We start from the raw sequence: 11,864 nt of genomic DNA on the forward strand, positions 1-11,864 counted from the left end.
AAAAACCCAAACCAAACCAAAAAAAAGCCTCCACCACCCTGAAAACCCCCCTCCAAAATCCAATTTTTTCCCGAGGCCGGGCAGGGCGAAATCTGCCGGCAGCATCTGTTCCCCCCGCGTTCGGCGGGACCCTATTCATGTCAGGAGCCTTTCAGGCCCCAAGATGGATTCCTGGCACCGTCATTGTGTTTTCTCCGCTAACCTTTCAGGTCAGCTCCCACCAGCCAGCTGGAGAGGGGCCGTCACGTGGCCTCGGGGTGCCAATGTTCTGCCCTGGGGGTGTCAAGACCCCGGTAGGCGGCAAAGATGCAGAAGGCCTCGTACTACGACGGCTCCGCGCTCTTCGGGCCTTACTCCTACGCCAATGGCTTCGGCTACGAGGACGCCCAGCCGCCTTTCCAGGCTTCTTCCCACCTGGAGAGCGACTTCCAGAGGTCCTCCTGCTCCCTGCAGTCCCACGGCAAGAATAAGGAGCTCAACGGGAGCTGCATGCGGCCGGCGGAGCCGCCGGCGTCGCCCGACGCCAACAACGTCAACGTCAACGCCAACGTCAACGTCAACGCCGACGACGGCAAAAGCGGCCCCGGCAAACCCGGCCTGGGCGCCGGTGGAGGCTTCTCCAAGCAGATCTTCCCCTGGATGAAGGAGTCGAGGCAGAATTCCAAGCAGAAGAGCGGCTCGCCCGGCGCAGGTAGAGCCCGGCCCGGCCCGGCCCGGCCCGGCGGGGGAGAGCGAGGTGGAGAAAAAGGCAAAAATGTTGGTGGAGGAGGGATGAGAGCGGTCGAGGGTTGGAGGAAACGGGGCAGGGAAAGGCAAAATTCTGATTTTCACACCTAGAATTTCAAAAAGAGGTCTGAGAATTGCAGAGGGTTGGAGGAAACGGGGCAGGGAAAGGCAAAATTCTGATTTTCACACCCAGAATTTCAAAGAGAGGTCTGAGAATTGCAGAGGGTTGGAGGAATCAGGTCAGGGAAGGCCCAAATTCCTCTTTTCCCCCAAAAATTCCAAAGAGAGGTCTAAGAATAGCAAAGGGTTGGAGGAATTAGTTCAGGGAAGGCCAAAATTCTGCTTTTCCCACCCAGAATTCCAAAGAGAGGTCTGAGAATTGCAGAGGGTTGGAGGAAACGGGGCAGGGAAAGGCAAAATTCTGATTTTCCTGCCCAGAATTAAAAAATAGGCCTAAGAATCACAAAGGTTGGAGGAATCAGGTCAGGGAAGGCCCAAATTCCTCTTTTCCTGCCCAGAATTCCAAAAAGAGGTAAAGGGTTGGAGAAATCAGTTTAAGGAAGGCCCAAATTCCTCTTTTCCCACCCAGAATTCCAAAAAGAGGCCTAAGAATCCCAAAAGGTCGGAGAAATCATTTCAGGGAAGACCCAAATTCCCTTTTCCAGTCCCGAATCCCAAAAAAAGAGATCCAAGAACGGCAAAGGGTTGGAGAAATCACTTTAGGGAAAGCTCAAATTCCCATTTTCCGGCCCAGAACTCCGAAACAATTTCTCAGAACCCCAAAGGGTTGGAAAAATCAGTTTGGGATTGACCCAAATTCCCATTTTCCTGCCCAGAATCCCAAAGGGAGGAAGGAAGAGCTGAGGGGGTCCCGGGCACTGCCCACCCAGCCCTGGTTTGTTCATTTATTGATTGATTTATTTATTTATTTATTTATTTATTTATTTCTGGGTTTATTTCAAACACAACTGGTCAGGCTGGTGGACACGAATTTGGGGGAAATGTTCTCCCAGCTGCTCGGATCGCCACTAAAATTTCTTTCGGTGCCTTCCCAGGGAGAGCAGGTGCGGTGCCACGTCCAACTTCTCCATGAGCCCCCACAAAATTCAGATCAATTCAGACAAAAATCAAAAATTCAGCTCGGGTTTGCCACAATTCAGATCAATTCAGATAAAAATCAAAAATTCAACTCAGGTTTGCCACAATTCAGATCAATTCAGATAAAAATCAAAAATTCAGCTCGGATTTGCCACAATTCACATAAATTCAGATAAAACCCAAAAATGCAGCTCAAATTCACCACAGTTTTGACAAATCCGTTCACACAAACCTCGTGGTGCGCGCTTCCTCTCCCATTAATGTAATTAATGGAGTTCCCCTCTGGCAGCGGTCGGTGCAGAGCCAAACCTGGGTGTCACACCTGTGACCAACCCAAACCTGGGTGTCACACCTGTGTGCAAACCAACCCCAAATCTCGGTGTCACACCTGACTGCAAACCGACCCCACCCCTCGGTGTCACACCTGAGTGCAAACCAATCCTTGGTGTCACACCTGAGTGCGATCCAAACCTGGGTGTCACACCTGGGTTCAAACCAACCCCAATCCTGGGTGTCACACCTGTGTGCAAACCCAACGCCAATCCTTGGTGTCACACCTGTGTGCAAACCAACCCCAACCATCGGTGTCACACCTGTGTGCAAACCAACCCCAACCATCGGTGTCACATCTGAGTGCAACCCAACCTAAACCTCGGTGTCACACCTGTGTGCAACCCAAACCTTGGTGTCACACCTGTGTGCAAACCCAACCTGGGTGGCACACCTGTGTGCAAACCAACCCCAACTTGGTGTCACACCTGTGAGCAAACCAACCCCAACCCTCAGTGTCACACCTGTGTACAAACCAACCCAATCCTTGGTGTCACACCTGAGTGCAAACCAACCCTTGGTGTCACACCTGTGACCAACCCCAACCCTCGGTGTCACACCTGTGAGCAAACCCAACCTCACTGTCCCACCTGTGACCAACCCAACCCTCGGTGTCACACCTGTGAGCAAACCCAACCTCAGTGTCCCACCTGAGTGCAAACTGACCCCAAATCTCGGTGTCCCACCTGAGTGCAAACCAATCCTTGATGTCACACCTGAGTGCAAACCCAACCCCAACCCTGGCTGTCCCACCTGTGCACGCTCCATCCCCTCCCCGCCCCGCTCTCCTGGTCCCCGCCGTGCCAAGCCGCATTTCCCGGAGAATTATCGCCGGGAAATAATCGTCGGCTCAGTGAGAGCGCCGGAATCCTCTCTGACATGACATGATCCAATTTTCATAACGCGGGGGCAGCTCCGGAGCGCGGGGCTCTTAATAAACGCCACCATGACGGAGCCCGGGCCGAGGGGCGAGGGGAGGCTTTATTAAGGAGCCACGCTTTCAATTTCTGCGCCTAAGTAATTCTCTTTTATTTCATTCCGGGCTCCTGACAGAAACCTGCGGCGAGAAAAGCCCCCCGGGCTCCTCGGCCTCCAAGAGGGCGCGCACGGCCTACACCAGCGCGCAGCTGGTGGAGCTGGAGAAGGAATTCCACTTCAACCGCTACCTGTGCCGGCCGCGGCGCGTGGAGATGGCCAACCTGCTGAACCTCAGCGAGCGCCAGATCAAGATCTGGTTCCAGAACCGCCGCATGAAGTACAAGAAGGATCAGAAATCCAAAGGCGCCGGCGGCTCCTCCTCGGGAGGGCCTTCCCCGGCGGGCAGCCCCCCGCAGGCCGCGCAGGCCTCGGTCGGGTTCCTGGGCGCCCCGCACGCCGCGGGCGCCGCTTACGAGGCGCCGTCGCCGCCGTCCTTCGGCAAAGGGCCGCAGAACGCCTACGGCGCGGCCGAGCCCGGTTACCGCGCGGCGCCCGAGGGCTGCCCGGGCCGCCAGAAGTACGTCGAGTACGAGGCCCACGCGCTGCGGGCCGACGGCGCGGCCTACGGCCTGCGGGCCGGCCCGGCCTACGGCGCGGGGAACTTTGCCGAGTCTCTGCCCGCCGCGGGCCCGGCCCTCTACGGCCTCGACCCACTGGGTCAGCAGCACCAGGCCGGCGGCCTGGACTACGGGGGGCTCGCGCCGGGCCGGCCCCACGGCGGCTGCGACGGGCACGGCGCCTACGCGGAGCTGGCGCCGCACCACGGCGCTTCTCAGGGCAGGATGCAAGAGGCGCCCAAGCTCACCCACCTGTGAGGGGGCGGGATGGTTTGGGGGTGAAAAGGGGTGCAGGGATGGGTTTCGTTACGGTCTCGTCGGTTTTGGGGTTCGGGGTGAGCGGGAAATCCAGGGGACTTTGGAAGGGAGGAACGTCCTGGGTTTGGGCAGAGATGTTTCTGGAAGGGGCTCGGGGTGGTTTGGTGGGAGTTCAGAGGGGTTTGAGTGGCCAAATTTGTCCTTTCCGAGCCGTGTCCGGATCGACAGCGAGAATTCCCGGATGATGGGAAGGAGAAGAGCCCGGCAGCCGAGCTTGGGGGTCCCAAAGAACCCCAGAGCTCGGGGGTCTGTGCACCCAGAGAACCCCAGAGCTCGGGGGTCTGTGCTGCACCCAGAGAACCCCAGAGCTCGGGGGTCTGTGCCCCCAAAAAACCCCAGAGCTCGGGGGTCTGTGCACCCAGAGAACCCCAGAGCTCGGGGGTCTGTGCACCCAGAGAACCCCAGAGCTCGGGGGTCTGTGCACCCAGAGAACCCCAGAGCTCGGGGGTCTGTGCTGCACCCAGAGAACCCCAGAGCTCGGGGGTCTGTGCACCCAGAGAACCCCAGAGCTCGGGGGTCTGTGCACACAAAGAACCCCAGAGCTCGGGGCTCTGTGCACCCAGAGAACCCCAGAGCTCAGGGGTCTGTGCACCCAAAGAACCCCAGAGCTCGGGGGTCTGTGCTGCACCCAGAGAACCCCAGAGCTTGGGGGTCCCAAAGAACCCCAGGGTTTGGGGGTCTGTGCACCCAGAGAACCCCAGGGTTTGGGGCTCTGTGCACCCAAAGAACCCCAGAGATCCACCGGGAGCTGCCCCCACCCCGAGTCCTTCTCCAGACCCACCCTGGAGCTGCTCCCCTGCCCAGCCCTCCGAGGAAGGGCTGTGCTTTTCTGCTGGAAAGGGGAAAATCCCATTTCTAACTGGAAAAGGGAAAATCCGATTTCCCACTGGAAAAGGAAAAATCCAATTTCCCACCAGAAAAGGGGAAATCCAATTTCCCACTGGAAATGGGAGAAACCCAATTTCCCATCAGAAAAGGAGAAATCCAATTTCTGACTGGAAAAGGGAGAAATCCAATTTCCCACCAGAAAAGGGGAAATCCAATTTCCAACTGGAAATGGGAGAAACCCAATTTCCCATCAGAAAAGGAGAAATCCAATTTCCAACTGGAAATGGGAGAAATCCAATTTCTGACTGGAAAAGGGAGAAATCCAATTTCCCGCCAGAAAAGGGGAACAATCCAATTTCCTACTGGAAAAGGAAAAATCCAATTTCTGACTGGAAAAGGGAAAATCCAATTTCTGACTGGAAAAGGGAAAATCCAATTTCCCACCGAAAAAGGAGAAAATCCAATTTCCCACCGGAAAAGGGAAAAATCCAATTTCCCACTTGAAATGGGAGAAATCCGATTTCCCACCAGAAAAGGAGAAATCCAATTTCCCACCGGAAATGGGAGAAATCCAATTTCCCACAGGAGAGGGGAAAACCCCAATTTCTGACTGGAAAAGGGAGAAATCCAATTTCCCACTGGAAATGGGAAAAATCCAATTTCCTGCCAGAAAAGGGAGACAAATCCAATTTCTGAGTGGAAAAATGAGAAACCCCCTTTGCCCACGGGGTCACTCCCCACCAAACCCCCAAACCTGCGAACCCCCAAACCCCCAAGCCGCTGCTCATCCCTTCCACCCCTCTCCAAACACCACAAAAAAAAAACCCCCAAACTCGGGCTGGGGTTGTTGGGAACCCCTGAACCCCCTTTTTCCCCACCCAAAATTCCAAAGAGAGGAAGAAGGAGCGCCCAGGTGGGAACATTTCCCTCCCATCCTTCCCCAAAAGGCGAAATCTCAATTTCTCCTTTTGGGGAGGGTTTGAGGTTTTTCCTTTTTGGGGTCAGGGTGGTTTTTAGGGTCGATCCAAGGTCAGTGTGGGAAATGCTGAGCCTCTTTCCTCCTCTCCTGGAGCTGAGGTGAACACAGGGTATTTTTGGGCAGAGGCCGAGGGATCCCCCCCGGGACCCGCCGGCGCTTCCCTGCCTGGACATCTTCGTTGCACTTAGAGTTTACATTTAATGGGTATTAAAAGTTAATAATAATAATTAAAAAATTAAAAAAAAAGCGATTTTGAAGGGTTCCCAGCTCCCTTCAGTTAGGTGTGTGTTCTGGTGAACATTCATATATATTTATTGCTTAGAGCCAGGTGAAAAATTTTCCTTTTTTTTCCCTTTTTTGGTATTATTTATCCTCCTCCTTTCCTCCCCAGACCGTGTATTTATATGATGGAAAAGTGGAAAAAAAAAAAAAAATCAAACGGTACTTTTTTAGTATTTCCTTCCAAAAAAAAACCAGCGAGAAAAAGAAGAAAAAAAGAAGAAAAAAAGAAGAAAAAAATTTAAAAAAATATATATAAAAAAAGGACTTTGTGTTCCCCCCGAGCTCCTTTAGGGATTTAGGGAAGAGCAGTCGAGTTTTCTGTTCCCCGGGTGCTTCTGAAAAATGGAATTCGTTCTTTCCTGGAGGCAGGAGAGCCGGAATTGTTCCTCCCGGAGCCGAGGAATCCCCTCGGGCCCCTTCCCCTCCCTCCCCTCCCTCCCCTCCCTCCCCTCTCCTTTGTTCTTCCTTTCCTCCGGCCGTGTCTCCCCAGCCATCCCCAATAAACTTTCTGCTCTCCGTTTTAGCTCGTCCCAGCCCTCCCGGGTTTTGTTTTGGGGTTATTTGGGGATAAAAAACCAAAAAAACCAAAAATAAAAAAGGTTTGGAGGTGAAAATGAAGGGAGAAGGGGAGGGAAAGGAGAGGAGGCGGTTTGGGGTGAAATCCTGGGAATTCGGGCCCACAAAGAGGCGTCACGTGCGGCCGGGCCCGGGCTGCCATTGGAGAGGGGAGGGAAACAAAGGGGAGAGGATCCGGCAGCGAAAAAACGAAATAAAAACAAGGAGAGGGGGGAATAAAAAAAAAATAGAGAGAAAAAAATGTAAAAACGGCCCAGAGTTTCCACCGGGGACCTTGGGAAGCGAGGAGAAATTAAATCCATAATTTTTATTATTTATGAAATATAAAATAAATGAATTCTGCCCCGGATCACCGAGCTGGGTCCGGAACCTTCTGGAACCGGAACGCGCGGCCGCTGCCTCCCCCCCGACCCCCCAAATTTGGGTTAAAAGAGGAGAAAAAAGGTGAAAGGGAAAAGGGAGAGGAGGCCGGAGCGGCAGCGGGAGCGCCGTGAATAATTCGCTTTTTCTGCCCTAAAGCCCTAAGAAAACTCCAATAAAGCGGCGATAAAAGTTTATGGGCTGGGAAAGCTGGAGAGGGTCAGGAGGAGGAGGAGGAAGGAGAGGGGGATTGGGGATTTTCATGGCTGGGTGGAAAAACTGGCAAAGGTACCCAAAAAAAGGAAAAAAACATTTTAAATAGAGCAAAAATTAAAAAAAGGGGGGTTGGGGTGTAGAAGCAGCACGCAGGGTTTGGGTTTTGTCCTTTTTAATTTTTAATCTATTTTATATCATTTATATAAAATGGAAATTTGTCTTTTCTATAGGTTATATATTTGATGGATTTCTAGATATTAAATATATATTATATAAAACATAAAACATAATATCTAATATCTAATATCTAATATCTAATATCTAATATCTAATATCTAATATCTAATATCTAATATATAATATATAATATATAATATACAATATATAATATACAATATATAATATACAATATATAATATATACTATACGATAATATAATATAATATAATATAATATAATATAATATAATATAATATAATATAATATAATATAATATAATATAATATAATATAATATAATATAATATAATATAATATAATATAATATAATATAATATAATATAATATAATATAATATAATATAATATAATATAATATAATATAATATAATATACAATATATAATATACAATATATAATATATAATATGCAATATATAATATGTAATATATATATTGTATCATATATTATTATTATATATTATTATTATATATAGAATATATAAAATATATACTATACATTATATGGACTATATATTGCACAGGGCACACTTTCTACCCCATATCCCGGATTTTCAATGGCTTATTTTTGCATTATATAATTTATATTTAAATTTTCTATTTAATTTTTCTATTTAATTTTTCTATTTTATTTTTCTATTTTATTTTTCCATTTTAATTTTCCATTTTATTTTTCCATTTTATTTTCCCATCCTACACCCCGCATCCCCGCATTCCCCACGCCGCATTTTCCACATCAGATATTTCTTTCACATTTTGCTCATCTCGCCCACCTGTGGGCACAGCCAGGACAAATCCCCGTGGGATAAAAAATCAAATTTCTGGCGGAGAAAACCTCTCCCGAGAAACGACCCCACAAACCAAGCTCCAGGTTCATAATTAAAAATGATAAATAATTATCAATAATAACGGGATCCGGAGCGCCGAGGAGCAATTTCGGCCTGTGAATTATTTTTTTCATTTCAAAATCAATTTTTAAAATTTATTTTAATAAAAACAACACAATGAAATCCTGCCGGGCTGGCTCGGGACGGCCTCGCAGAACATTTCCCTCTCCCCGCTCCTCTCCCGCCTTTTCCCGGCGCCATGTTGTGCCGGGGATTCCCAGGAAATGGTTAAAATCCGGGAAAAAGGGGAAAAAAGCAATTCCGGGGCGCGCCCTGGGCGGGCAGCGCCGCCCCCGCCGCCGGCCCGGCCCGGCCCGGTTCGGCCCCGGAGCTCGGGATCCGTCCGGGGGTTCGGAACCTTTCTCGATTTTTCCCCTTCTCCCCCCGTGATGCCTGGGCTAAAAAATAATCCCAATTTTCCAAGCGGGTTTTTCTCCTTTTCTCTCTCTCTATTTTTCCTCCTCTTTTGATTTTCCCCTCTTTTCATTCCCCTCCTCTCCTTTTTCCCTCTCCTCGTTTTTCCTCTCTTTATTTCCCCCCCTATTTTCATTTCCCCCCTCTCTTTTCATTCCCCTCTTCCCATTTTTCCCTCTTTTCATCCCCCCACTTTTCTTTTTCCCCCTTTTTAAATTCCCCCCTTTTCATTTCCCGCTATTTTCATTCCCCCCCTTTTCATCCCCCCACTTTTCTTTTTTCCCCCTCTTTTCATTTTTCCATATTTTCATTTCCTCCCCTTTCATTTCCCCCCTTCTTTTCTTCCCCCCACTTTCCCCCCCCTTTATAATTTTCCCCTCTTTTCATCCCCCCACTTTTCTTTTTCCCCCTCTCTTTTCATTCCCCCTCTTCTCATTTCCCCCCTTTTCATTTCCCCCTCTTTTCATTCCCCCCAATTTTCTTTTTTCCCCCTCTCTTTTCATCTCCCCTCTCCTCATTTTTCCCTCTTTTCATCCCCCCCAATTTTCACTTTTCTTTCCCCCTTCCAACTCCCAGCAAAAAGCCGAGACAACTTTTGCGGGCGGCCGGGAAGAATTTTCCATCCCCAATTCCTCCTCCCCATCCCCAATTCTTCCTCCCCATCCCCAATTCCTCTTTTCCCATCCCCAATTCCTCCTCCCCATCCCGAATTCCTCCTCCCCATCCCGAATTCCTCCTCTCCATCCCCAATTCCTCCTCTCCATCCCCAATTCCTCTTTTCCATCCCCAATTCCTCCTCCCCATCCCCAATTCCTCTTTTCCCATTCCCAATTCCTCCTCTCCATCCCCAATTCCTCCTCTCCATCCCCAATTCCTCCTCCCCATCCCCAATTCCTCCTCTCCATCCCCAATTCCTCCTCCCCATCCCGATTTCCTCCTCCCCATCCCCAATTCCTCTTCCCCATCCCCAATTCCTCCTCTCCCATCCCGAATTCCTCCTCTCCCATCCCAAATTCCTCCTCTCCATCCCGATTTCCTCCTCTCCCATCCCCAATTCCTCCTCTCCCATCCCCAATTCCTCCTCTCCCATCCCCAATTCCTCTTTTCCATCCCGAATTCCTCCTCTCCCATCCCCAATTCCTCCTCCCCATCCCGAATTCTTCCTCTCCATCCCCAATTCCTCCTCTCCATCCCCAATTCCTCTTTTCCATCCCGATTTCCTCCTCCCCATCTTTAATTCCTCCTTTCCCATCCCCAATTCCTCCTCTCCCATCCCGATTTCCTCCTCTCCCATCCCCAATTCCTCCTTTCCCACCCCAAATTCCTCCTCTCCATCCCCAATTCCTCCTCTCCATCCCGATTTCCTCCTCTCCATCCCCAATTCCTCCTCCCCATCCCCAATTCCTCCTCTCCATCCCCAATTCCTCCTCTCCATCCCGATTTCCTCCTCTCCCATCCCGAATTCCTCCTCTCCCATCCCCAATTCCTCCTCTCCCATCCCGAATTCCTCCTCTCCATCCCCAATTCCTCCTCTCCCATCCCGAATTCCTCCTCTCCCATCCCCAATTCCTCCTCCCCATCCCCAATTCCTCCTCTCCATCCCGATTTCCTCCTCTCCCATCCCCAATTCCTCCTCTCCATCCCTAATTCCTCCTCTCCATCCCCAATTCCTCCTCTCCCATCCCGAATTCCTCCTCTCCCATCCCCAATTCCTCCTCCCCATCCCCAATTCTTCCTCCCCATCCCCAATTCCTCCTCCCCATCCCCAATTCCTCCTCTCCATCCCCAATTCCTCCTCTCCATCCCCAATTCCTCCTCCCCATCCCTAATTCCTTTTCCATCCCCAATTCTTCCTCTCCCATCCCGAATTCCTCCTCTCCCATCCCGAATTCCTCCTCCCCATCCCTAATTCCTCTTTTCCATCCCAAATTCCTCCTCTCCCATCCCCAATTCCTCCTCCCCATCCCGAATTCCTCCTCCCCATCCCTAATTCCTCTTTTCCATCCCCAATTCTTCCTCTCCCATCCCGAATTCCTCCTCTCCCATCCCGAATTCCTCCTCTCCATCCCCAATTCCTCCTCTCCATCCCCAATTCCTCCTCTCCATCCCGAATTCCTCCTCCCCACCCCGAATTCCTCCTCTCCCATCCCCAATTCCTCCTCCCCATCCCCAATTCCTCCTCCCCATCCCGAATTCCTCCTCCCCATCCCCAATTCCTCCTCCCCATCCCCAATTCCCCTTTTCCATCCCGATTTCCTCCTCCCCTTCTTTAATTCCTCCTCTCCCATCCCCAATTCCTCCTCTCCCATCCCGAATTCCTCCTCTCCATCCCCAATTCCTCCTCTCCATCCCCAATTCCTCCTCTCCATCCCCAATTCCTCCTCCCCATCCCGAATTCCTCCTCCCCATCCCCAATTCCTCCTCCCCACCCCGAATTCCTCCTCCCCATCCCGAATTCCTCTTTTCCATCCCCAATTCCTCCTCTCCATCCCCAATTCCTCCTCTCCATCCCCAATTCCTCCTCCCCATCCCGAATTCCTCCTCCCCATCCCCAATTCCTCCTCCCCACCCCGAATTCCTCCTCCCCATCCCGAATTCCTCTTTTCCATCCCCAATTCCTCCTCTCCATCCCCAATTCCTCCTCTCCATCCCCAATTCCTCCTCTCCATCCCCAATTCCTCCTCTCCATCCCCAATTCCTCCTCTCCATCCCGATTTCCTCCTCTCCATCCCGAATTCCTCCTCTCCATCCCGAATTCCTCTTTTCCATCCCCAATTCCTCCTCTCCATCCCGAATTCCTCCTCCCCATCCCGAATTCCTCCTCCCCATCCCCAATTCTTCCTCTCCCATCCCAAATTCCTCCTCTCCATCCCGATTTCCTCCTCCCCACCCCATCCCTCGAACCGCGGAGTTCCCAACCTCAGGCCAACCCCAAATTTCCACTTCAAAGCACCAAAAATCCCGAATATTTTCCCTCGAATCCCCGTCCCAGGGCGAACAGACCTCGGGGCGCTTTCGGGATCCGCCGAGCGCTCGGGGAAATTCGGCTTCGCCCCGGGGATTTTTGAATTATTGTGA

At 50.9% G+C, this 11,864-nt stretch overlaps 1 protein-coding gene across 1 annotated transcript; it reads left to right on the forward strand.

Moving 5' to 3' along the window:
- Positions 1-306: 306 nt before the first annotated feature.
- Positions 307-3,947, forward strand: LOC311163457 (homeobox protein Hox-B3-like; the record flags this gene model as incomplete). The annotated part of the gene is made up of 2 exons (XM_084222311.1): positions 307-691; positions 3,208-3,947. 2 exons carry the CDS (start codon positions 307-309, stop codon positions 3,945-3,947), a joined length of 1,125 nt encoding a protein of 374 aa, XP_084078437.1.
- Positions 3,948-11,864: the final 7,917 nt, after the last annotated feature.

This window comes from Fringilla coelebs (assembly GCF_963513975.1).
Source record: "Fringilla coelebs genome assembly, chromosome: 27".
In the NCBI taxonomy this organism is placed as follows: domain Eukaryota; kingdom Metazoa; phylum Chordata; class Aves; order Passeriformes; family Fringillidae; genus Fringilla; species Fringilla coelebs.